Below are 27,995 nucleotides of genomic sequence, written 5' to 3' on the forward strand. Positions count from 1 at the left end.
TATATTTTCAAACACTTCATTAACTTCCAACATGAGGCCAGTTACTTGTTCCTTTCCTATTCTTGACATTTGGATGTTTAATTATTTAATTCTTACATTCCCTTAACAGTCCAAATACATTTGCATAAGTTTGCAATCGTATCAGATGGAAGGCTCCACGAATGTGTCAATATTATTTTTGGCTAGCTTAATGGAAAAGAAACATGCTATGCTAGGCTAATAGCATACAATTTTGAACAGGGAAATAAGCAAAGTGCCCTTACATCTGCATAAGACATATTTGTTGGTAAAGTTGAAAAGAAAGATGGGCGTTTAACTAGATTACTCATCATACAAAATATTCAGCCTTTTCCCTGTGCTATGCTGCACAATGTCAATTAATCATGTTTGAAAGCTGAAAGAACAAAGACTGGTTAGATGACAAATGAGGCAATAAATGAAGCTGAGATAGGAATAAAGATTCAAGAAGGAAAAGTTTTGTTTCTTTTAATATATATAGAGAGAAACTATACAAATGACCCGTAACTTGTTTTAAAATTTACAGTCTACCATTAAGTTTGACTTGACACCTACTTGTTGATATCCTCCAAGACAATGCAGAATATTGCAAAGTTGCCTATTATTATTATGGGTGGGATGTATGACTGCACGAAAAGCAGCCAGCAAACACATGTAAATGTATCCACTCTAGTCCTAAAAAGGCTGGAATGAGCATCAGGGAAGGTCAGTTCTTTAGGTATCAAAGTTAACACCAAAGACCAAAGCCAAATCACACGTGCTGAGTGAAGTATCTTAAAGAGCAACAGCTGTATATATATATGGCTGTCTTTTTTTTTTTGAGACAGAGTCTTGCTCTGTCACCTAGGCTGGAGTGCAGTGGCATGATCTCGGCTCACTGCAAGCTCCACCTCCCGGGTTCATGCCATTCTCCTGCCTCAGACTCCCGAGTAGCTCAGACTACAGGCGCCCGCCACCATGCCTGGCTAATTTTTTGTATTTTTGAGTAGAGACAGGGTTTCACCATGTTAGCTAGGATGGTCTCGATCTCCCGACCTCATGATCCGCCCGCCTCGGCCTCCCAAAGTGCTGGGATTACAGGCGTGAGCCACCGCGCCCAGACTATATGGCTGTCTTGTACCCTTCCTTCCATCCAAGTTAGAGGCCATCCAAGACCGAAATCCAAAACTGGAGAAATGTGTAGCAACAACTTCATTTTACAGTTTGCAGGTTTCACTTTATCTTTTACCAGAGCTTCAAGCAAATAATAAACTTGTTTTGAGTTTGATTTATTTTCATTTCCCATATCCAAAGGGTTACTCTGCCTACTCCTGTCCCCAACACAGTCCTAACAGATAAGATGTGTTCTTCATCTATCTCTTTCTTGGCTTTAGAATATAAGCAACTTGAGGGCAAAGACTTTGTCCCATTTATCTTTTTATTCCTAGTGGCAAACAGAGTGCCTGCTAACATAAAAATGTGTTGAACAGACACAAGAGCAAAGAGGAGAGAAAGGTCTTAATGATTCACTGTTCTTTGTAAATCAAGGTGGACTGAACGTGAACAGTTGACTTAGAGGCTGCCTAGAAATTCCTTCCAGGTAGAGGCCTTGATGTGATCAGCTCTCCTTTTGAGGGTCCGAGGACCAGGATCTTTGGGAAATAAGTTGTATTAACCAAACTTACAAGGGCCTGATTTATAGCCTAAATGCCATTTTGTTCATTTATGAACAGTGTCTGACTTTGTCACTTTGTGAGGCACTCTGGTATGATGGAAGGAGTCACAGACTTGAAATAGAAACATGTGCAACAAAGCCACATCACTGGGGACTCAGTTTTTTCATTTTTATAATGTGAAGAACTAGGTGGTCTCTATGGTGGTTTAAAGGAATACAGGGTTAGACTCTCTCTCTAGAAGACCTGGTTTTAATGACCCTTTGAAGAGCTAATGACTCCAGAAACTTTCATGGACAGCACAGATGTCTACAGTGAACCCTAGACTCAATACTAAACTGTGCAGTGGACGTCTCCACTGTAAATTATAACAAATGCTTCAGATCCAACATGTTAGTAACCAAATTCATTATCGTGTAGGAAAGAAATAATGTAGCAGGCCTGAGTCTGAGAACTTGGATTGTGGGAGGGTTTCAACTATCCTCTAACTATAAGAGGGGCTCACTGTGCCTAAATTGTGCAAACAAAACGGTCTATGCTGAACATTTGCTTTTGTTCTGAGAGACTGAAATTTGGTACGTGACCATTACCCAATAAAAACCTTGGGGACTGAGGCTCTAACAAGCCTCCCCTGCAGACAATATTTCAGGTGTCGTTGAATAGTTCGATGCTGGAGGAATTAAGTGTATCTTGTGTGACTCTGCGGGGAGAGTACTCTGGAAGCTTGCGCCTGAGCTCCCCTGGTCTTGACCCCACATGCTGTTTCCTTTTGCTAATTGTGCTTGTATCCTTGTGCTGTAATAAATAAATCATGGTCTTGGGAGCTCCCAACACCACTATCTTCCTCCTAAAATTGTTTCTAAGTTCTTTATCACTCATCTAAATAAATGGCAACCCCAGTCACTGGGGGAACAAGTCAGAAATCTGAGAGCCATTTCTGCATTCTCTTCCCCGCTCCTGTTCACTGCGTTTAGTTCATTCTAGCTCTGTAATCGCTCTCATCCCCGCCTCCTGCCTCCACCTCAGGTTAGGCCCTGGGTATTTCTTGCCTACTACCTTCTAAAGAGGTCTTCATGACTAATTTCTCCTCTTGCCACTCCACCTTCCAGACTGCTGCCTGAATGATCTCTCTGAAACGTGAACGTCATTATGATATTGCTGTACTCAAAATCCCCAGACCCTGCAGAATAAAGTCCCGACTCCTAAGCTTGACGCTCAAGACCTCACAAGACCCGGGTCTTGCTTTCCTGCCCAGTGTCATAGCTCACTCCAAATCTCCCGTTTCCTCCCCATGCAGGGGCCATGGTAAAGGCTTCTAGCAATGTTCTCTCCTGCCTTCACGCTGCAGACCTGCTGCCTCCCTGTCCCTCGACACCTGGTGAGTCTGTTCTCGTCCTACATGATCCGGCTTAGGTAACCCCATTCCTGGCCTGACTTCCCTATCACTGCCAGCCCCCCGTGGCGTCTGCTCCCTGGCTCCAGGAGAGCAGGGCACTCCCGTCTGTCCCAGACATCGGCTCTTTCAGCTGTCTCTATATTTAACTTGTGTGCCTCTCTAGCCATGAACTCCTCAAGCGCAAGGTCCAGGCCTCTGTGGTTGTTGTTTGTTTTTCTCATGGCCTAGTACCCAGCACTCCTCAATAAATATTCAGCAAGTGAATCAGAAATGAGGCATTTGCGTGGCTGCACAGTGATGCGTCCATTAAGCTAGAATGGTCTAATGAATCATCTCTGTTCGCCTGAGGATTGTGTATCAAAAGGGGGAGGGTTAGGCACTTACAAGGAGACAGCTCTAGCACCTGGGCTCTCTTGGTGACAACAATAAAATGTCATTCTTCAGGGCTCCCTTTTCTAAATTCCACATGGTCCTATACCTTCTGGCGTCCCTATTCCAGCCCAAGGCAATGCAATTATTTACTATGTAAACATTAACTGAGTCGTTTCCGGCAGCGCTGCTTCCCACAAATTCAGTACTGTTCATCTTGCTGACCTTGGCCTGCACTGCCCTTCCCTTAAATCCCAGTGTCCTTGCTCAAGTCTCTCTTGGACCTGCTCTACATTACAGGAAGGGTTTGGGTCTGGAACCAGGCAAAGCCAAAACCCACTGAAAGCATCACCTCGTTTGTAAATGAAGCGGGCGACTCCCTAGTGCATGGTGTAAGACACCGAGTTAGCGCCTTCCCTCACCATCCTGTAACTGAGCAGCACAGACCCCCCGTGCAGACAGCACAGCCACCCTCCAGACTGCGGGTAGGAAATGCAGCATTTTCGAAACTGCTCTGGGAAACGCCAGTCTTCAGGCAGCTTGATTAGCAAGAATACTTCATATCACAAAGAGTGTTAGGAACAAAACTTATTTAACAAAATGGTAAGAGCAGAGCCTCAATACTTTGGGAAGGACCTGATGGCTTTTAGAGCATTTTACTCCTTTGGTAGTTCTCATTTCTCATCAAAAAATAACATTTTCAAATTTTATATTCTAATTTTATGAAAACCACAATCACGGCTAGGTGTGATGGCTCACATCTGTAATCCCAGCACTTTGGGAAGCTGAGGTGAGCGGATCATCTGAGGTCAGGAGTTCGAGAGCAGCCTGGCCAACATGGCAAAGCCCGTCTCTACAAATACAAAAATCAGCTGTGCGTGGTGGCAGGAAAATCACTTGAACCCAGGAGGCGGAGGTTGCAGTGAGCCGAGATCATGCCACTGCACTCCAGCCTGAGAAACAGAGAGAGACTGTATCTCAAAACAACAACAACAACAACAACCACCACCAGTTTAGAACTGTAGCAGCCTGGAGCTAACAGGGCCTGGAGAACATCATTCCACCTCAGGGGGGAAGGGAGCTGGTCTGTGGCCAGGGCAGGACTTTGGGCCCAGAGAGCCCGACTCCTTCAGCACACTCACCACTGCTTCATCCTGCCCCTCACTGAGGCGCTGCCTCAACTTTGATTAAAAAAACCAACACACTTCCTTTAGAAGCTTTGTGGGCCAGGTGCGGTGGCTCACGCCTGTAATCCCAGCACTTTGGAAGCTTTGTGGGCTGGGTGCGGTGGCTCACGCCTGTAATCCCAGCACTTTGGAAGCCGACACAGGGTGATTACCTGAGGTCGTGAGTTCAAGACCAGCCTGCCCAATATGGTGAAACCCTGTCTCTATTAAAAACACACAAAAAATTAGCTTGGCGTGGCGGCACATGCCTGTAATACTGATGAGATGCTATCAAATAAGTTAAAACAGTAAAAAACAACCCTTGGTCCATACCACAAGGGTCCCTGACCGATGTGCACATGTCCATAAGCCTCACATGGTCAGGCCAGGCCAAGCCACTCGGGCAGGGGCAGGAGTCCTGGAAAAGGAAGGCAGCATGGGCCCGCCTGAGCCATGGCTGTCCCTTGTCACAGAGGCAAATTACACGGACTCCCATAAATAACAGTCTTCACCATACAGCTCCACCTCAGGGGTTAAATGGGTTTCTGTCGGCTAATTGCCATCTCTCATACTGAAAATCTGCAAATGGATATGGAATTAATAATTCTGGCTGGCTGTCAGCCAGTAGGTCATCCTTCAAAGCAAGCAAAACACATTTCTGCACAGTGTACCCACAGCTTTCTGAAAGATCAGAAATGCAGCCTTTGCCAGGACAAATGCCAAAAACGGATGTGACAGAGCCTAAGCATCAGTGCTCCCACGCCACCTCCTCCACTCAGAGCCCCAGCATGGCCCCAGCTGGCCCTGACGCACCCAGAGGGTCCCGCTGTACTAGATACTCCTCTTTCTTATCTCTCTGTTGAGAAGCTATTTATATTTCATTAGAACGTCAGTGCAGTAAACCAGCTTAAGCTCTTGCTAGGTGTGGAAATGAGCAAGAGAAAAGGCAAAGCTCAAGCCCTCCATGGATAACCCACAGGTTCTCTGAATAGCAGTAAAAATAAGGCTTCTGGCTGGGCACAGTGGCTTATGCCTGAAATCCCAGCACTTTGGGAGGTGGTAGCAGGCAGATCATGTGAGGTAAGGAGTTTGAGACCCGCCTGGCCAACATGGTGAAACTGTCTCTTCTAAAAATACAAAAATTAGCTGGATATGGTGGCGTGCACTTGTAATCCCAGCTACTCGGGAGGCTGAGGCAGGAGAATAGCTTGAGCCTGGGAGGCGGAGGTTGCAGTGAGCCGAGATGGCACCACTGCACTCCAGCCTGGGCCACAGAGCCAGACTCCGTCTCAAACAAACAAACAAAAGGTCATGCGTACCGCTCTCCTCGAAGGTAAGACTGTTCTATGGAATGTTTTGAGAAAGAAAAGGTAGAAATACTATCTTATTGTATATGTATGTGTGTGTGGATTTTTGACAGGGGGAGTCTAGGTCTCTTGGGTCTTTTTGTTTTTGTGAGACAGGGTCTCACTCTGTTCCCCTGGTTGGAGTGCAGTGGCGCAATCACAGCTCACTTCAGCCTTGACCTCCCAGGCCCAAGCGATCTTCCCACTCCAGCCTCCTGACTAGCTGGTGCACACCACTGCACCCAGTTAACTTTTTGTAGAGATGAGTTTTCGCTATGCTGCCCAGGCTGGTCTCAAACTCCTGGGCTCAAGCAATCCACCCACCTCAGCCTCCCAAAGTGTTGGGATTACAGAGGTGAGCCACAGTACCTGGCCGGTCTCTCAGCCTTAAAGCAGTCTGAGGTACTGCCATTATTATATTTTACCTCCAATTTTTTGTTATGTCCATTCCAGAAAGGGGAGGTTGATTTCAGCAAAGAACATGAGCAGGTTTGCCTTAGAATGAAATTTAAAAATTAGATTGACAGAAATCAGGATCACGGAAAATACATAATGGAACAGAATCAAGATTCAGTTAGAAGGCAGGCACTGGGTCCAGCAAGCCTACAATTACCAGAGCTGAGCTGTTCATTAGTGATAATCAGAGCAAACAATAAAGGACAGGACACTCAGCCCCAGCCCCAGCCCCAGCCCCAGCCCCAGGATATGCCTGGTTCATATGGAGAAGGCATTTTCATTCCCTGGGGGAAAAAGCAAAAAACCCCAAAATACAAACAAAACAGACAATAACAACAAACAAAGTAAAGAACCCCAACATTTATCATCAGGATTGAAAGAAATTCATTCCACAATTGGAACCTACTGTGTGCCAAGTGCTAGGCCTGGCACTTAGGATTCAGAGATGAATAGGATTCCGTCCCTTCCCTCCCAGGTCAGACCACCTTGTGGGGAAACGGACAAGCACACAGGCTTGTAACTGGGGCTATAAGTCTACAGCAGAAGTCCTGCTTGCAAAAGGAGCAACCCAGAGAGGAGGGCACGTGAGAGAACAGGGCCCTGCTGTGGCATATTGGTGGGGATCTTCCCCACAGCACCAGTATCCCTCAAAAGGTGACAAGAACACGATGTTATAGGACACGCCGCTGAAAGCAATTCCACACAATGTAAATGCACTGCTCTAAGAGGGTCAGCTTGGTCTGGGGATAAAAACTAGACCATCTCCAGAGGAACGGACAGATTGCGTTCTGTCCATACACCACTCATTGCCCAAGCGGGCCTTTCAGAAAAAGCTGTGTGGCTGTGGTTCAAAGTCCTATTCTCTGGTGATGGCATGGAGTGAATCCACTCTGCCATGCCGATGGAGTGTGCTCCCATGCCCAGCACATCAGTCACTTGGCCAGCAGGGTTGACAATAATTTTGTGAAACTATGGACCAAACCAAGTCTCTCACCTAAAGAGGTGATTAACCCACAAACACAGAAACAGCAGCCAGGGTGTCCCTCAGAAAGCAGTTCGAGACCTGCTTCAAGAATATGAACCTAACGGATGACAGAAAGTCCAGGATCCACACCATGACACGTGGTGGGCCGTATCTGGTTTAGGAGAGTTCCAGAGTGCAAGTGACGGGTCAGCCAGAAAAGCTGTAGGGAAATCTCCACAAGGCACAACAGACATGTTCCCCTTTGAGCAACACAGTTTTCTAACAGCCAATAGGAAATAACAGTTCGAAAATTTATCCTAAAATTTACTAAACTTTTAAAGGCTATGTGGAATTAATGCATTATCAAGCAAGAGTAGATAATTGGAAGCTACCCTTTCTTATTCTATGGTTCTCGGAATCAAGAGTTACTTACAGTAACTCATAGGATGTGAAAATAAGACTACAGAATCAGCACAAAGGCCAGGCGTGGTGGCTCACGCCGGTAATCCTAGCACTTTGGGAGGCCGAAGCGGGCAGATTACCTAAGGTTGGGAGCTTAAGACCAGCCTGACCAGCGTGGAGAAACCCCATCTCTACTAAAAATACAAAATTAGCTGGGTGTGGCGGTGGGCACCTGCAATCCCAGCTACCCGGGAGGCTGAGGCAGGAGAATCGCTTGAACCTAGGAGGCAGAGGTTGCGCTGAGCTGAGATCGCGCCATTGCACTCCAGCCTGGGCAAGAAGAGCAAAACTCCATCTCCAAAAACAAACAAACAAACAAAAAACAAAAAGCATCAGCACAAACATGGTGTAATATTTCTGGGGTTGAATCCTGGGTTTGCTACTTTCTATCTTTATGAGGAGGGAAAGTTCCTGAAGCTCTTTGTGCTCTGGTTTCCTTGCATGTAAAATTGAGATGGAGATTTTAACCTACCTGAAGAGGTGCTGGGGACATTAATGAGTTAAGACACACAAAGCACTCAGAGCACTAGCCTGCACCTAGTAAGTGCTCAATAAATGTTCTAGTTATTTTTGTTTGTTTGTTTTTTTCTTGAGACAGAGTCTCTCTCTGTCACCTAGGTTGGAGTGCAGTGGTACGATCTAGGCTCACTGCAAACTCCACCTCCTGGGTTTAAGCGATTCTTCTGCCTCAGCCTTCCGAGTAGCTGGGATTACAGGCACCCACCACCATGCCCAGCTAATTTTTGTATTTTTAGTAGAAATGAGGTTTTACCATGTTGGCCAGGCTGGTCTTGAAATCCTGACCTCAAGTGATCTGCCTGCCTCGGCCTCTCAAAGTGCTGGGATTACAGGCATCAGTCACCAGGCTTAGCTGAATTACGGTTTTAATTTTTATCATTGTAATTTATTTAAACATTCCTTTATTCCTGCTTACTTTCTATGTATTTTTACATTGTTGACATTATGCTCTACTAAATCTCATTTTTCTCCACTCAACACACTACTTCTCCAAGTCATTAAACATTTTAAACATGTAATCACTGTACATGTACATATTTAGAGACAATCATTCCGGTCCTGAAACTACTTAGGCATTGCTATCTTTAACTACCTTTTGATGAGTCTTTTTTGGATTACCCATTTTATTTAGGGGAAAAGAACTGATTATTTGGGGGTAGAAAGATGTCACTTCATGTGCTCCATAGAGAAGATGCAGGGGAAAAAAATAACAAGTCAAGATCTTTGAAGATGTACTGAACTGCTGCTGGCCGAGTTTTTGTTTTTAAAGTAATGATGTAGAGAGCGGTGACTGCATGTTGATAACACTTCGGAGAGGGGCCGGGAATGTCAGAGTCTGCTGCAAAGGGGACTCGTGCACTTCGGATGAACTGGAGCACTCCATCACTGTCCTCAGCTTGACTCTGTGATCACAAAGAAGTGCTAGAGAAGGATTTATGGACGCGTGTTTTTTCAGTGCTGCAGAGATCCCCCATCATGGTTTCCCTGTACCATTAACCATCTACTGTCCAAGTAAGATTTCCCATCGGAAGCTCTAATTCATAAACTTAATTTTATTACTCTTCATGAAACCTTCTGTTCTTTTTCGTGATGTTGTTGTAGCAATCATTTCTTTCTTCTGTTGGAAATACTTCCTACTCCAAAGAAAGATAGAAGGTTCCAATTCATGCCTCAAATGAAAACTAACAATGCTTCAAAGGTGCTGAATGAATCTCCCCTTGGAAACTGGCTGTTCTTCTCTCTCCCTCCCAAAATGTTTCCATCTCAAAATAGGAGCACATTCCTCTTTTTGTGACAAACTTATAAAGTTAAAATTAAATGTTAAAAATCATAAAGTTATCAAAATTAAGATAACCTCCAGATTCCAAACCAGCTTTAACAAAAAGTCAGTTACTGTTATCAAAAAATAATAAAAGACTGTACAGCTATCTGTGCAATGAATAAGCATTTTTTTTTTTTTTGAGACAGAGTCTCGCTCTGTCCCCCAGGCTGGAGTACAGTGCTGCAATCTCAGCTCACTGCAACCTCCGCCTCCCAGGTTCAAGCGATTCTCCTGCCTCAGTCTCCCTGGGAGCTGGGATTACAGGAGCCTAACATCATGCCCGGCTAATTTTTGTATTTTTAGTAGAGAGGGGGTTTCGTCATGTTTGCCAGGTTGGTCTTGAACTCCCAACCTCAGGTGATCTGCCTGCCTCAGCCTCCCAAACTGCTGAGATTATAGGCATGAGCCACTGCACCTGGCCAGAGTTTTAAACTATGCTTTTTTAGATGGCACAGAGTATTACAAATGAATGATGTGCTGAATTCAGTATGCACTTACTTGGGAGGGAACACCAAGAACAGCATGGACCTGGGAGCTAGACGGACCGCCCTCAACTAGGAGACCTGGCCTGTTAGTATTTTCAGGCCCAAAGTAGAAACTGTCTCTTGCTTTGAGCATTGTAGTTGGGAATTACACTTCTCTTGGATGCTAAAGTACAAAAGAGAACTTTTCACTCATCATTGTGTTTTATAGCTCTGACGACAAGTTAACTCTTTGCTACTGGACATAGTGTCAACCACGCCATAAAAAAACGAGAGCAAAGATAATGGAAACCAGGCTGCTGGTCTCCATGGCCTTATAATAGTTGGGATATAGCAGCAAGTAAGTTGAAACTGGAGGATTCTCGTGGATCAGAAATATTTGTACAAGTTGGACAGATACTGCATGGTATCTCAAACAGAGAAGAGATTACCTCCTTTATTTGCAGGACAATTCTATTTATCTGTGCAATATAGTTTCAAACAACTTTTGACCTGTAGCAAATAATAGCCCATTTAGAAACCAAATTATTGAGGCTTAATGACTAGATGGGTGTAGACTTATTGTTTCAGCACCTCAAGACGGGCGAGCTCAGTGCAGTAATGCTTCATTTGTCCCTTTATTCAGCCTGGAGCTACCTCTTCTGACACTTCAGGCCTTCCTGGTTACCTAGGATAAGATCCATCCTGGGGCTGGGCTCAGGCTCACACAGTTCGGGTTGGGGAAAAGAGCTGGGAGTTTTGCTTTTCTGCATTAAAGAGTGAAGAATGGCCCAGAGCCCTTGCATGGTAGGCACGTAAGAGGGGACCATCATTCACACGGGCTGCTAGTAATGGTGCTGCTGGAGCTATGCAATGGTCTGATCCCCTTATTCCCTTGGTTCCTGAACCCTAATTTATGGCTCACCCTACTGCCTTCAGGGTCCAGCTCAACGCCCAGCTGCAGGCTCTAAGGCGCTCTGGAGTCGGGCTTCTGCCCACTGCCATCTGGAATGTGCCACCCTGCCTGAATCATAAATGCTCCTCTTTTTAAGACACCTCAGGGCACTCCTGGGTAGAGAAGCAACCACACTTCTTCTGTGTCCCTTTGCATCCTGGCACCTGTGAGCCTTTGTCTGCATCTATCAGCTTGTCTGCCTCCTGCCAACACTAAGCTTCCAGGACAGGGATTGGGTCTTTCCAGCCTCAGTAACCTCAGTGCACAATGCATAGCAGACACGCAAGAATGTTTTGAACTGGATGGAAATGTAAAGACTGTATATCACTCCCAACGTAAACAACTCCCCAATTTTCAACCCTGGCCTCTCTCCTGAACTCCAAAAATGATTTCTAACTGTCTGATGGCCAACTTGGGAGGAAGTCAAATGTCGGCCTCGGTGCAGGGCACTCGCGGGTCAGTCACTTCACTGCTGTGCTGGTTTGAAGTCGTTGCTCTCTCTGGGTCCAGCCTTCGAGGTCCCCAGGACTCACTTGGACTCCTTCCTCACATCCCATCCCTTGTCAGTTCCGGCGACTTCCACTCCACTGCGTCTCCTGGCACACACGCCATCCTCTCCACTTCCAATGTTATTGCCCCCACTGGAAGCTCCTTATCAATGAGCCCCCAGGCTCATGCGCAGGCCTCTCCAGGCCTCTCCAGGCCTCCCACCTCAGTCCCTGCCTCCCTCAGGAGGGCGCAGCCAGGGTGATGGGCCTGCAGTGTCTCAAATGCCTCAGTTTCACCCCAAGCCCCACTCCTTAGCCAGCATTCTTGGCCTACCCTGCCCACTGTGGTCTCTGCTGTATTTGAACATCTACTGCATTTAGTACTTACATCTTTCTTTTGGCAAAGGCTGCACTAACTGTACTTGCTTTAATTCTCCAGGTGTTTATGCCTTATTTATCCAAACATCCTGCTGCCTCTGGGGGGTGTGGCAGCAGGTTTTCACTCCCCTGTGATGTGTCTCAGTGCTCAGCATGCACGGCCCTGTGAGTACATGCTGACTGACCTACCGAAAAGAAAAGCCAAGATGTTCAAAGTCCAGTTATTCCTGGGCAAAGATCCCATAAACCGCAGTATCCACAGAACGCTAGAACTCTACCTCTTATCACTGACTATGCTCCCAGGGTGAGTATGGAGAGTAATGAACTAATCCATACAAAGCATTTGGAAGGTATGTGACCTTTGCTAAGACCAGGTGGTGGTGATGATGATGATGATGATGATGCAGCCTGAAATGAGAATGGCAGTGCATGGGTGGAAAATATGGTCAAGCAGCTTCCACACTAAAGGCCGTACAGCCCCATGATCCAATCTGGTGGGTGTGCTATCATATGAAATATATTTCATCTTTGTCCTTGGTTCCAGTCACAGGTTTCCTAAAACTCTTGAACTTTCTGGTAGGGGTGTCTTGCTTTATTCATAAGGAGCTCCTTCAATAACACCTGAGCTTAAGGTAACGGAGTGACGGGGTGGGCCTCCAGCCAGCCTCAGGATGGAAAGACTAAGTGAGTAGAAGATTGGAGGGCTGGAACTTTCAGCCCCACGCATCAACCTCCAGGAAAGGTGGAGGGCGGGGAGTGGAGATTAAGCTCTACAAAAGCTTAAACAAGACTTGATGAGTTTCTGGGTTGGTGAAGGCATTCTTGTGCCAGGAGGGAGGCGAATCCCAACTCCACAGACCTCGCCCTATGCATCTCTTCATCTGATGTTCATTTGTGTCTTTTATAATAAACTGGTAAACATAAGGGTGTTGGGAAAAGCTCTCCTCAAACCGTGTTTTCCTCTTCTGTCACACCACAACAGTCATCCACATAGAAGAATTCTGTGACCAAATGTGTAGGGCGTTTCCCCACACACAAGCAGCGGACACCAGGTGAGGTGGCTTCCAGTTTAGTTCCGACCCTGTCTACCCAGAGATAGTGTCAGATCCCACAGGGCTGAGCACCCCTCACCACACCAGTCGCAAGTCTGGGCCTCTGGAACTTCTGACCAACTGGTTTCAAATTGGGGTTCCTAGGACTCCCCTCTTTGAGTTTAATTTGCTGGAGCAGCTAACAGAACTAAAGGAAACACATGCTTAACATTTCCAGTTTATTATAAAGGATACTGCAGGCCAGGCACAGTGGCTCACGCCTGTAATCCCAGCACTTTGGGAGGCCGAGGTGGGCAGATCACCTGAGGTCAGGAGTTTGAGACCAGCCTGCCCAACATGGTGAAACCCCATCTCTACAGAAATACAAAAACTAGCCAGGCATGATGGCGGGTGCCTGTAATCCCAGCTACTCAGGAGGCTGAGGTGGGAGAATCACTTTAACCCAGGAGGTGGAGGTAGCAGTGAGCCAAGATCGTGCCATTGTATTCCAGCCTGGGCAACAGATCGAGACTCTGTCTCAAACAAACAAACAACAACAAAGAGATATTGCAAAGGACACATATGAAGAGGTGTGTAGGGCGAGGTATAGGGGGAAGAGACACAGAACTTCCATGCCTGACCTGGGTGCCCTGCCCTCCAGGAAGTTCCACGTGTCTGGCTGTCTGGAATCCCCTTGAACCCTGTCCTCTTGGGTTTTTATGTATGTTTCATGACATCCACATTCCTTCCCACAAGGTGTAGGGTGGGACTCTCTCATGGGAGGGTCTTAAGACTCACAAGCAGAAATGGGGGAAACATTACAGTGGAAGGAGGGCAGGGAAGGACAGAGGCCTGCCCCTGAGGCGTGACACCCCCAACATTACAACAAAAGGCTGTAAGAAGGGTTACGGGAGTCAGGAGCCAGGAACCAAGGATGAAAATCAATATATATCATAACACCTCTATAAATAAGTGTTTCTCTGAGTTCTGTGAGCCATCCTAGGAACTTAATTGAACCCAAGTAGGGGGCTCATGCGAACCCGTTTTTTTTGTTGTTGTTGTTCTGTTTTGTTTTGTTTTTTGAGATGGAGTCTCATTCAGTCTCCCAGGCTGGAGTGCAGTGGCAGGATCTCAATTCACTGCAACCTCCACCTCCCGGGTTCAAGCGATTCTCCTGCCTCAGCTTCCCTAGTAGCTGGGCTTATAGGAGCCCGCTGCCACACCCAGCTAATTTTTGTATTTTTAATACAGACGGGGTTTCACCATGTTGGTCAGGCTGGTCTTGAACCCCTGACCTCAAGTGATGCACCTGCCTTGGTCTCCCAAAGTGCTGGGATTACAGGTGTGAGCCACCGTGCCCGGCCGTGAACGCAGTTTTTAGCCAGGCAGTCAGAAGTATGTGTGGTCTGGACTTGCAATTAGTGTCTGAAGTATGGCCGGTCTCATGGGACTGAGTTGTCAATCTGTGGGATCTGACACGACCTCCAGGTAGACAGTGTCAGGATTGAATTGAATAAGAGGAACACCCAGTTGGTGTTTGTGAGAAATGTTTCGTGTGTAAAGAAAAGCCCCCACACAGCCAGCCACAGAAGTGTTCTGTTATTGAGGTGAGAGTACAAATGGAAAAAGAGTTTGCTTTTTTGTTTTACAGTGGGATATTTGATCCGTAGGTCCATATCTAAGCAGATGAATAGAATGTGTTTGGGCCTGGTGTTTTAGTCTTGCTGGTCAGTAACTGGTTCGACAAGAAAGACTAGCACACTGATCCCAAAAGGACTACGCCAAGAGCAGATATGATTTGCGGGCTCTTGAGCCTCTTAAAAGATGTACTTTTCTAGACTTCAGGCCCCTTAAAAGATGTACTTTTCTAGACTTCTTTGGAGCCTGTGATTCTAGTACTGGTGAGTTTCCATTGGCAGCAGACTCCCTGAAGATTCCCTAGCCCTCTGCAGAGTTGGCAGGCCACTAGCACATTTAGTTGGCTCCTAGGGTATGTTCTACACTGGACTTCCCATTGTGAGAAGGCCAAGAGAACGAAGACACAGTCTCTATTCTGGAGGTGGAAAGTGGGAGAGATGGTAATTTAATTCACAGTAGATGGTGGGTGAGGCAATTAGGTAAGGTAAGAGGACACACAAAGGAAGTAACTGCAGTAAACCTTAACTGGTGGCACAAGTGCGGAGGTGTGCTTGAAAGAGAAATGGAGTGTCTGGAGGTGGCTGAGTATATTCTGGTAGATGTGACAAAGGCACCATTCCTCCAACACCAGTCCTGGGAAAGGCACGTGATATGGTTTGGCGCTGTGTCCCCACCCAAATCTCATGATGAATTAAGATCTTCAGGGTTGGAGGAGGGGCCTGGTGGGAGATGACTGGATCAAGGGGGTGGATTTCCCCCTTGCTGTTCTTGTGATAGTGAGTTCTCATGAGATCTGGTTGTTTAAAAGTGTGTGGCACTGCCCCTTCACTCTCTCTCTTTCCTGCCACCGTGTGAAGATGTGCCTGCTTCCCCTTTGCCTTCCAACATGACTGTAAGTTTCCTGAGGCCCCCTAAGCCACGCCTCCTGTACAGCCTGTAAAACTGAGTCAATTAAACCTCTTTTCTTTATAAACTATCCAGTCTCAGGTAGTTCTTTACAGCAGTGTGAGAACAGACTAACATAGGATGGGATCCCGAGTAACTATGCACTCAGAGAAGAAACACAGATACATCTGGGAACTGGATGATGGAAGCTACAGGGAAGCACAGTAGGTAACTTTCATGGGTCCTACACTCTACAACATATTCTTGGGGTTGGGATGAGTCAAACAGAAGACTGATGTCCAGGATGGAATTGGCTCTTTATGTTCCCAGCTGTAGGTCTCTTCCTTAACAGATCACGGTACCTTCATTACAAGTGGCCTGGGAAGCGTACTTAATGCAGAAACCCCAGCAAATTCTTACAGGGGTTGGTGGTGCAGTTATACATTTTCATTCTGGGACTTCTAGGGGTTTAATAAAATTTCTTCATTGGATCATTTAATCCAACATAAATTATTTCCCTTCACCTACTTTATACTTGCTCCCTGATTTTATACCAGTGAGTATAGCCTGATGTAATTAAACATTCTGAATTTTCAGTGATACCCAGAGAAGAGTATGTGATAACCAATTCTCTCAAAAGCAATTTGCTGCAAATATTTTCATTTACAGTAAGTCCTGACTTAACATTGTGGATAGGTTCTTGGAAACAGTGACTTTAAGCCAAATGAGGTACTGTGTGGCTTCATAACTCAACTCTTTCTCCTATCAATTAGACTATGTGAAAACTGGTTTCATATGCATTATGTCCCTTTGCTTACAGTGGTAGTTTCCAAGAACCTATCAATGACATTAAGTGAGGACGTATTGTAATCTGATATCTGTGGGTAGATAATTTAAGGAACACATACATACATAGTTAAGCCTGTAAACTGCCATGAGTTCTAGATATTATCAGTTATATTTCTCCACAATTACAATTCCAGTTTTGGGGTTTCTTTTTACTCATTAAATTTGAAAAGCCAATTCTAGTTTTAAAGCTTGACCCTTTTCTTAAAAGTTTAACTTCTCTTTTTATTCAGGCTTCCCACTAAACCCTCAAACTGACTCTGAGGGTGGCCTGGCGATCTAATTTACAAACCCGGTATCTTGGTTTGCATTCATTTTATTTCCCTTGCATACATTGCTTAGCTGCTTCTGATTATATGCCTCTTGGCCATGGCTGGAGTAGAAAAGTGTAATAAGAGAAAATTGTAACTAAGAGACACAGAAGAAAGAGAAACTCCATGAGCACCATATACTTTTATGGGTATCTTTTGGAAGCTCTAAATTGAGATGTATCTTTGTTGTCAATTTATGCTATGAATCCAAAGGAAAAATGGGGGGAAGAAAACAAGTAGGCTGTAGATGAAAGTGGAAGAAGAAAAATGAGTCTATCTATCTATCTATCTATCTATCTATCTATCTATCTATCTATCTTACCAGTGGTATGAAAGTATATGAGTCAATATTTCATCAATACCTAGAAAACATAATAGATCAATATACTGATTTTAGGGGTGGACACAAAAGTGTTATAAGCATCTTGGATCTTTTCTTTTTTCCCTCCTTGACTCTGAAGAGAAACACCATTTTTCTATGTATGCAAATAGTAAAAAGTCAGAACTAATACACGGGGATTAATAGCAGTGAATTACAAACTCGACTCAGTGGTATAGTACCTGGCAACATTATTACTCAGCATATTTCCCTGGCTGAGGCTGATTTCATTTAAAGTAGTTTTATACTTGTGCTAAAAATAAGTGTGCATCACACTAGGGGGGAGAAGATCCCCTACACAGATGGATTGGACCTAGATAACCTTATGTACCAGAGAGGAAAACATCATTCTCATGAGTCACAAAGCTTTCTTCTTCTTGTCAATATGATAAACAGTTTCTGGAAATTGAGAACGACGCTGGTCACTTTCCTTCCCCCTGAACACGCCACACTGAGAAAACAGGGATGACTCCTTCCCTATGGGCAGACACACATGTAGCTTTCCCTGGGTTGTGGAGGAAGGCAAGGCCACAACACCACTGGGCAGCCTGCTGCAGGGATGAGAGGAAGCAGTGGATGCCCGGGCCAGGGAAATGCATATTTGGGAGAGAGCAGGAAATTCTGATGTAGAGATAAGGAAGAACCCTGGGGAAAAGGACCTAAGCTGGGCGGGGAGGAGGAAACCACCAGGATCCCAGGATCGGAGACAAAGGACACAGGGACACAAATAAAGTGAGGCCAGACGGGGAGGGCAGGCTCATGGGGAGGGCAAGCTCACGGGCAGAGCATGAGCCAAACCTGGCTTATTTCACACTCATCAGAGAGATTGCACAGATGGGGCCAAACCACGGCCCAGGAGCATCGGAGAGAGGAGGGCCATTTCAAAGACTTTTGTAAAATAAGCTCAAGGTTTCTTTGTTTATTTGTGGGTGTGGGAGTAGAAAAGCAGGGAAAGTGGAGAATGAGGGAGGAAAAAGGGATGGGTGATTTTGTAGGCAAGATGCTGCCTGCGGAGGTCCTGGCGGACCCGCTGGGGGGAGTGGCGTTCGGCACGCTCTCACATCACGGGGAGCGGAAGACTGTATTACTGCTTACACATCTCCAAGGGCAGCTTCGGGGGTGAAGTTTAATTGTCTCACTGTAACTGGCCGTAAATCTCTGGAAAATGTGAAGGGTCATGCATTTGATTTAAACCTATGAGGACTGAATGAATTCTCCTCCATGCCTAACCGAGTGAAGCAAGTGTATAACCCTAAGTAGGGTCGGTACAAAGGGGAGGAAACACCTCCCCACTGGGCTTGCAAAGAACTTCATCACTGACCTGAATCAGATCCAGCAGGAAACAAAACACTCAGTACATACTTTTACAGCAGAGGGAGGGGGACGGAAAACAAAGCGAGCTGAACTGAAACGTGAGAAAGAACAGAATGGCAGCGAGTCCACGGGGCGGGGCCACAGCTTGCTTTTCTCATGGCCCTCAGTCCAGTAACCCCACCCGGCATTCGTAGCGGGTGACATCACTGATGCCCCAAACACGCTCCCGCAGTTTCCTGCTTTCCCGAGTCCAGCCGAGCGATGATGTCAGTGGTGCACCTGGGTAAAGATGTGGCAGGACCGGGTCACAGGGAGTGGGGACAAAGGCCAACCCAGTTAAATAAACTGCTGGTCTTCTAGGGCCTGGTCCCTGGGCAGGCTTCCACCATGAGACAGGTACAGCCCAGGCCAATCCCCACAGGAGGAAAAAAAGCATGCACTTGGCCCGGCGCGGTGGCTCACGCCTGTAATGCCAGCACTTTGGGAGGCCGAGGCGGGTGAACCATGAGGTCAGGAGTTTGAGACCAGCCTGAACAACATGGTGAAACTCCGTCTCTACTAAAAATACAAAAAATTAGCTGGGTGTAGTGGTGGCCGCCTGTAATCCCAGCTGCTTGGGAGGCTGAGGCAGGAGAATCGCTTGAACCTGGGAGATGGGAGTTTGCAGTGAGCTGAGATCACGCCACTGCACTCCAGCCCAGGTGACAGTGAGACTTCCTCTCAAAAAAAAAAAAAGAGAATGTAGGAGAATGTAGTGAAGGAGTTGCAGGAAGACGGAGGGAAGGAAACTGCGCAGAGGTAACCACATGGGGGCAGGCCCTAAGCTGCTGGGGCCTCCACAGTGGATCTCTGTCCTCTGACTGGGAGATGGAAGCACCAATGGTCTTTCTCTACAGTGCCAGGAGCCACCCTGCCCCCAGAGATGCCCTACATGGCACTGACTACCATATAAATGCTTCTAGATAGTTTCATTCCTTGTAGGTGATATTCCAAATATTATCAGTTGTATTTCTCCACAATTACAATTCCAGTTTTGGGGTTTCTTTTTACTCATTAAATTTGAAAAGCCAATTCCAGTTTTTAAAGCTTGACCCTTTTCTTAAAAGTTTAACTTCTCTTTTTATTCAGGCTTCCCACTAAACCCTCAGACTGACTCTGAGGGAGGCCTGGCTATCGAATTTACAAAACCGGCCAGGTTGACTAACCCCTATATTCCAGCCCAGAGTGTTGTCATAAATAGCTGTCAAGACATGCCTCTATGTCCCACGTTTGCCAGTACAAAAGGGTTCATATTCTAAGTTCTTCAAGTCTCTCTCACTGCCTCAGTGTGAAGTCAATGGAAAACAGTCAAATACACCAAAAATTAACTTCAAATGGATATCTGCTATGAATTCCAACTTGGTCGGACACCTCTCCAGGCCAACTGTAGTTTTAAAAAACACTGTGAAAGATGGCCGGGCGTGGTGGCTCACTTGAGGTGAGGAGTTTGAGACCAGCCTGGCCAACATGGTGAGACCCCAGTCTTTATGAAAAATGCAAAAAATGAGCCAGATGTGGTGGTGTGCACCTGTAGTCCCAGCTACTTGGGAGGCCGAGGCAGGAGTATCACTTGAACCTGGAAGATGGAGGTTGCAGTGAGCTGAGATCATGCTACTGCACTCCAGCCTGGGTGACACAGCAATACTCTGTCTCAAAAAAAAAAAAAAAAAAAAAAAAAAAAAAAAAAAAAAAAAAAAAGAGAAAACACCGTGAGAAGAAAGAAGTCACTCACCCGCTCTCCAACCCCCAACACAGTAAGCAAGAAGGGCCCAGGAAAAAATGAACAGGGAAAAACGATCTTGCATTTGCTTAGTGAAATCTTGGGGTTTGCACACATCAGTCAGAGCTAGACAAACCATACTGAATATACTTCTTATAGAAATGTTCTAGCTCTTATGGCCTTTCTTCACTGTCCCAACTTTTGAGGTGCAAAAACACAGCAAGACAGCCAGGACCGGCCAGGTGATGGCACGGAGCCCACTCCCACAGGCTGCGTGTGTGTTCTCACTCTCTTGCCACGGCCTGAGTTATACATTCTCCCCAAGCACTTGCAGTTTATCATCGCCCTATTTACTGCATTTTCATGTTATAAAAGTGATAGATGCCCAATGTAGTAATTTGATCTATATGGAAAAAGAGAAGAAAAAAAGCTACTCATAATATCACTGTCTAATTTAAGGTTTTGGTGGTGTCTTTCTAGTCGTTTTCTATATGGAATGTAATTTACTTCTCAATAATATCATTTCATATACTTTGCTTACATATGAGTATTTTTGTCATGAAATTTATGCCAACTGATTAAACAGCCCTTGTAAATTATACAAACTTAAAGACAATATCAAAACAACGTGACCACAAGACAAAGACCACCTACTACTAAATTATTTTTGGCATGCGATTATTTTTTGAGAAGTTTTATAAACTATTAGGTTTATTGAACACTATAAACCATAAGCCTTGGAAGAATTTTGGAAGCATACCACAACAGGGTAATTTGTAGCAGAATATAGGGTTGGAAAACCTCAAAAAACAACTTGCTTGTTTCTTCCCATATCGAAGATTTGTATTAGAAAAACTATTTCTTACAAAAAGATGTACTAAGTGGTACTATGTCGGTCAAGAATCTTGTATTATTTCCTAGCTTTCAATAATACATATAACGTCATAAAAAAGAGGGAAGAATACATAAAATACACACGAAGCTTACTAGGAATAAAGAAAGTTATTTTAGGAAGGAAAAATTGGCTACCATAAAGGAATATGGAAAACACTAGCAATGCATGTAAGAATGAGCGCAAAGGTCTTAGATGTCCACGAGCTGGGAATGCTTGTGCTGGGTGCTTCAGTTACAACAGCATGGGGAAGTGAAATAGACTAGTGAAGCTGTTACACCAGTTAATAGTTTTTATTATTATTTGTGGTCACCAATGCCAACTAAAGCAATAATTAAATAGAACATGATGAAATAATTCAATGGTAGGAAAAAAAATCTGGCCCACAAGGGAACATGGAAAGTAAAAGTAAATATTTAGAAAGCAAAATCTGGAGGGGAAAAAAGCTCCAGCATCTCACCATGGGGTCTTCCGAAGCCAGCAATGCTGGAGATGTTTATTGTTCAAGGACGGACTTGCTTGGGTTGGGATTCTCCAACCAGAGCCAGAGGGGAGCTTCTCTGCCTCCCTTGAGGACATAACAAGAGGGGCTTTCTGCCTTTGTTATAAATCCCGCCACATTCTGTGCCTGTATGGTTTTATTTACTGGAGTCTATCATAAGGCCTTTGAGGGAAGGGATGAATCTTTCTCATAGCCACGGGGCTGATGGCCCTGCATGCTGTAGGCATTTAATAATTCACTGAGTAAATGAATGAACCCTGCAGGAGAATGGGAGCCTTTCTGATCTTGAGGTCTCAGTTTGGACTACCTTTCTGGAGTGGATAGATGAATATGTATTTCAGCAGCACTCTAATAAGCCCACACTGGGTGACTAAGCAGATGAGTGATTCATTTTGGTAGAATTTTCCCACCTGCAGGAGCCAGTCCCCCTGGTGTCCCCATTCCCCATCTCCTCAGTCATCTCAGCAGGAAATTACTATCCTGTCTCCCACACGGGTGATGAATGTTCAAGGCATTTCAGCAGACTGTGGCAAGGCCCAGAATGGGGTCAAGTAAAAGTAAATACCAGCCCTTATTAGGAGATCCTGGCCCCTCTGGTGCGTGTGTCCCAGTACACATGCAGCTTCCTGCTCTGTCATAGAAAGCAGCCCTCTAGGGCCACCGCCTCCAGTGACAGTTTCCTGACCTCCAGGAACTTCTGTAGTCTGGCACCACTCCCTTCCTCATGCCCCACACCCGATTGTTCCAGATTTCATCACTATGCACTGACGCTCACCGCAACCCCGCGTGTGGCCACAGGAGGAACTCGGCTGAGGGCTGAGAAGACCAGATAATGACACAGAGGGCTCACTTCAGGAAACCCAGGGAGCTGCAGCGGCTCCTCCAGGGCCATTCCACACATTCATTTTCTAACAAGTCATAAGTCAAAGAGTGACATCAGGAGCGGACAGCCTGGTGTCCAGGCATGAGCCATGGCAACAGATTCTGATTTTCCAGAACTACTTTGGTCGTTACCTGATGTTGGATATGGTGGTGTTAGCTGAAGTGGGAGGAGATTCATATTGTATGTTTGTTTAGTGACTCCAAAGATTTTAAATTATATTGTGGTTTTTATTATTTTATTTCATTTTTTTAAGAGACGGAAGTCTCACTCTATCTCCCAGGCAGGAGTGCAATGGTATCATCATAGCTCACTATTGCCTCAAACTCCTGGGCTCAAGTAATCCTCCCACTTCAGCCTCCTGAGTAGCTGGCGCTCCAGATGCCTGCCATGACTCCTGGCTAATTTTTGTTTAAGTAGAGACGAAGTCTGCCTATGTTGCCCAGGCTGGTCTCGAACTCCTGGCCTGAGGCAATCCTTCTACCTTGGCTTCCAAAAGTGCTCAGATTATAAATGTGAGCCACTATGCGGGCCCTGGTTTTTATTTAATGGCTATTAAATGCTCAGAAGTGAATTCAGGTTTCAGTTAAATGCACAATTTTTATATCAAACTATTTTCTTTGCTAATTCACTTCTATCTGCGTCTATCAGCTGTAAATTGCCTGAAGCAGAGAAAGCTTCTTTAGGTTGGGGCTCCCTGTAGCCCCAAGCTGAGTGCCTTATGCAGCACTGGCTGAGTGAATTTGCTGGATGAACTACTGCGGGGTTTAGAGTCTGCAGAGGGTAGGACAGCGCAGATCGTGATCGCAGCTAACCTTCTCAGCTACTCTACCATTTCATGTTCTGTTTGGGCACCTCCGTCACCCCTCACCTCCCCTGATGGCCCGGTCTCTCTGGGCCTGCACTGTCCAGCCACCCCCTCTTATCCCTAAGCCAAGGCCTTCACCAACTAAAGCTCAGGAGTAAAGTGGCCATCACTGAGGCCATTCTATATATGTATGCATGTATGTATGTATATATGCATTTATTGAGAGATGGGAGTGTTGCTCTGTTGCCTAGGCTGAAATTCAGTGGCGTGATCTCGGCTTACTACAACCTCTGCCTCCTGGGTTCAAGTGATTTTCCTGCCTCAGCCTCCCAAGTAGCTGGGATTATAGGCGCCAGCCACCACACCCAGCTAATTTTTGTATTTGTAGTAGAGATGGGGTTTCACCATTTTGGCCAAGTAGGTCTCGAACTCCTGACCTCGTGATTCGCCTGCCTCGTGATCCGCCCGCCTCGGCCTCCCAAAGTCCTGGGATTATAGGTATGAGCCACCACGCCCGGCCAACTGAGGCCATTCTAAGGAATATAAAGCAAACTCTTCAGTGCTGATTTTTGTTAACTGAGGTATAATTAAATCATACACAGGCCCGGCACGGTGGCATGAGCCTGTAGTCACAGCTACTTGGGAAGCTGAGGTGGGAAGATTGCTTGAGCCCAGGAGTTTGAGTCCAGCCTGGGCATCACACGTGTATAGGTCTGTGAGTCTGGAAGAATGTATATAGCCATGGACTCACTACCACGTCAAAACATAGGGTATTTCCATTATCCCAAAAAGTTCCCTCCTGCCCCTCTGCAGTCAAACACTTCCCCTCCCCCAACTCCTGGCAACCACTGATCTGAACTGTAGACCTGAAAATGTCATTCAGAACCCATTTCATCTGGACCCTTCTCCCTGTGTCAACACTGCTGCGGGCGGTGTCTGTGGGATTTTTCTGGACGTTCTCTGCCATGCCGCTGTTCCTTCCTTCCCACCTCCTGGAAGGCACCCCTGCTAGGAGTCGGCTGCGTTAACACGGGTGTTTCAGGGATGTCTTCCTTTGCTCTCTTCTCACTGATTTCTAGCTATCCCTGTGTCTCTCCTGTTTAACGACTGCCTTCACCCATATCCTTAAACCCACCAGGGTGACGTTCCTGCCCCTTTCTTTGGAGCGCTGTGTCTGTATTTCCAGCGGAGGCACAGACTGTTCCTTGGATCCCGTTAACCCTCCAAGCTCTCTCTACCCAAGCCAGGCTCATTTCTGGCCCTGCAAATCTGCCTCCTCCTGTGTCCTTTCCATGACCGATGGCATCACCAGCCAGAGTCACCAAGCTAGAACAGTCCCTTCCCCCGGTCCCCACGGTAGGAGGATACTTTTAGAGTACGTCTGCAATTCACCCCCACTCTCCGTATCTACTTTTGTGGCCGAAGTACAGACCTTGATTGCCTCTGGCCCCAGCTGAATTAACCCACCTCTCTGGGCCTGGTTCTCTTTTCACTAAACGTTCTCCACATTGCTGCCAGAGCTATTTTTCTAAAATATGCATCAGACCACATTCTTCTCCTCCTTATTTAAAAACAAAAAAACAAAAACCCAAGAAATAAACCAAAAAAAACCCCATCCTACCGTGGCTCCCCAGTGTGTACGAGATCAGATTCAAGTTCCATGAGATGGTCTTCAAGATCTTTGGCCATGGGGCTCTGTCCTGCTATCCCAATCCTATTCCCATTCCCATTCCCATCCCCAGCCTTCCCACCTCATCCAACTCCAGCCACACTGGACCACCCCAAGAGAGGATGTCATGTATTAGTACTCTGGTGCCTTTGAGTCAAAACTCACTGTTTTGCCAGTTCAGAGATTGAGCCCTTTTTGAAGAATCCCTTCTCCTTCCATATCCCGGGTAAATTCTGCCCCAGGCATAATGAGCTGTTACCCCCTGGGCTCTGAGGGCATTCAAAATGCCAACGCAGTGCTCTCCAGGCACCTCTGTGCTGTTCAAACCTATGCATCTCACACCTGCTCATCTTAAAATCTTTGTGCCTCCCATGCAGGAAGAGTTCAAAAAATGCTGATTGAAAAAACATTGTGTCCAGTATGAGATGAAGTATGTAAATATCAAGGCAAGAATCTGCACTTTTTGTCGACCTATTGCTTGTTTGCACAATAGAGCCACATGGTTTATTATAAAAAATTATTATAATGTACACTGTTTAAGCTCAGATCACTTTGCAATAATGATGATGATAATGATGGGTTAGAATATGTTTTTCTTTGCTTGCCATGGGATCTGCCAGGTTGTAAGAATTCTTTTTTGTTCTAAATCAAATTCAGGAACACTCCCAAAGACAAGAAGTCAGATTTAGGCCACGGATGGTAGCAACGGAAGGCTATCACTGAGTAGCTGTACCAAATGAAGCCCATCTTCATGGATTTTAAGCACTTTGATAAGCTTTTCTTTCTCTGCTCATCTCCTTTACCCCCATAGATAACACAAAATAACAGCAAAATCATCCAATAGCAACGAAATCCCATCACAACAACATCAAAAATGAGAACTCATGTGATTCAGTAACTTCCTAAGCCAGAGCTTCCCACCTGATGTGCTGGGAAGTGGGAGAGCGTGAGGACTGCTTTCCCCAGCCCTTGGGGTGACTGGGCAGATCCTGTCTGGTGTGAGCAGTAAACGCCATTGTGGTACATCATTTTGGGTGCTATGTGTGATAGAGGTTGACAACCACTGTCCTAAGCCATTCTACCGTTTAAATAACAGGCTGAATTCTCCCAAGTTATGTTCATACTTGCCTTAGGAAGGAAATTAGTATTATGACTCTAAAGATCCTGAGCACATGATCTAAAAAAAGAAAAACCCAAACCACAATGGCAAAGGTAGGTGAGACAGAGTGTTTGGAAAAACAGCGAATACTGTACTATTAATTACTCCCTAATTCTCCTTCATCCATGATTTTTAAAGAGTAGGTGGAGCATAACGATTTGAGGCACCACGGCAGTGCAGAATGGGGAGGGTTTTTGGAAAATGTGACTCACTCACCGTTCCGACCAAAGGGTAAATGAACCCAGCGCCTATGCTGGCCCGGACATCACTGATAGGTAAGATGAAGTCCCTTGGCACACCTTTTTTGTCAGGTTCGTGAGACAGAGAAAGGTGGGTCTTTGCCATGCAGATGGGCAAATTTCCGAAACCCTGTAAGAAAGGAAAGAAAATGTGTTCACTGATACAGATGCTAGTTTCCTGTGTTTTTCTGTTTGCACTTTATACAGTCTCGGCCAGCAATGGTATGCCGGCTCAGATTGAGGCACATGCAGGAGCTGCTGGTTACTACTTGTTCATTGAAGAAGCAAGAAGGTGAGGATAAAAACTCATCTCCATGGGATCACTGTTTAGCAGGTCAGGGGTGACTGTTGTTTATTTCGGAGGTTCTCTTGAAGAGAAGGCAGTGTTATGTGCATGTTTGGGGAAAGCACGGCTATTTTCAGGCAAAGCAACAGCTGGAGAAACTACTTTCCAAGACTATTAATATCCGGGACCCAGCAAGGTAGTCTGGAGAAAGGCTCCTCAACGAGGCTGTTAGTCATGTTGTTCACTCATTCTGGAGTCGGCCAGGAAGCAAAGGGCCCCTTTGTGTTGGTTTATGAATCATGGCTATTTGATCTGCCATTACATTATAAGAACTAAGATGAGGTCACTATTTAAGCTTCTTGTTTTTAAGGACCAAAGTCTATGTCTGACCCAGAGTCCCAAAGGTGAAAGAGCAGGAAGTCACATGTGGTGTCTCACAAAAAGGACAGTGTCCTCGAAGCCTGGTTCTGATTAAATGGCACATAGTGTTCCTTTAGAGGCTTTGCTAATTCATTGCAACCACATACTTGACACTAACTTTAAAAAAAAATAAAAATAGAGATGGAGATTTTGCTATGTTGCCCAGAGTGGTCTCAAATTCCTGGCTTCAACTGACCCTCCTGCATTGGCCTCCCAAAGTGCTGGGATTACAGGTGTGAGCACCGTGCCCGGTTGACACAACTTTTAAGCAATGTTTCCTTGATAGACAGAGATAAAGGGAAAGAAATCTTTAGTGAAATTTTCATAAGACTTAGCCTAAAACTATTTGGAAGATCTTAGAGTCTTATCAACTCAGGGAGGACGTGGGCTTGGGGCCATTTTCTTTTTGAAATCTCCACTCTTCTATACTGATAAGAATTTTGCTGGGCGACAATCACAACTGCCTTTCAGAAATGGTGCCAGAATTTTGAATTGCAGACATGATTAAATATTGAAGTAATTTCTATGAGCTAATAGAGGTCTGCTAATGTAAAAATTTTGTCAGTAGGCATATTAAAGAGACACAAACAAAAACCAACCAATACGCCATAAACTGTCACCAGATAACTTCATACAAGAAATAACATTTTAACACTGAAAGGAGAAAAGACTTAATATGAGAATAAATGATAGCCTTAAATATCATTATTAAAAACTCATGGGAAGAAAAAACCAAACCAACCTCATGAGAATGGCCTTACTTTACTTGGCTTATCGCACATGAATGAAAATTTCACCACAATGCCTGTGCACAGAGCAGTGCTTGGGAATCCTTTTTGTAAAGGATAAGCCAAGAACATACAGGGAAAATTCTCAGAAGTGAGAACTTTCTGAGTTTCTGACTGTTTTACCAAACCTAGGAGAATAAATACCCCGGCTGGCAATGGTAGCATTTAACAAAATTTCAAATGGGTTTACAAAAGAGAATAAGGAGTTGGAGATTTGTTTTAAAGAAAAGGTCAACAC

At 45.5% G+C, this 27,995-nt stretch overlaps 1 protein-coding gene across 6 annotated transcripts in view; it reads right to left on the reverse strand.

Annotated features, from left to right (window-relative positions):
* The window catches only part of MTHFD1L (methylenetetrahydrofolate dehydrogenase (NADP+ dependent) 1 like), a 233,869-nt gene that overhangs the window by 36,375 nt on the left and 169,499 nt on the right, over nt 1-27,995 (reverse strand). For all 6 annotated transcript variants that reach the window (XM_038001118.2, XM_038001115.2, XM_073022353.1 and 3 more), the window contains one exon: nt 26,241-26,393. In XM_038001118.2, coding sequence (XP_037857046.2) covers nt 26,241-26,393 — 153 coding nt within the window. The remainder of the gene's footprint in view (nt 1-26,240; nt 26,394-27,995) is intronic.

The sequence above is a fragment of the Chlorocebus sabaeus genome, chromosome 13 (assembly GCF_047675955.1).
Source record: "Chlorocebus sabaeus isolate Y175 chromosome 13, mChlSab1.0.hap1, whole genome shotgun sequence".
NCBI lineage: Eukaryota > Metazoa > Chordata > Mammalia > Primates > Cercopithecidae > Chlorocebus > Chlorocebus sabaeus.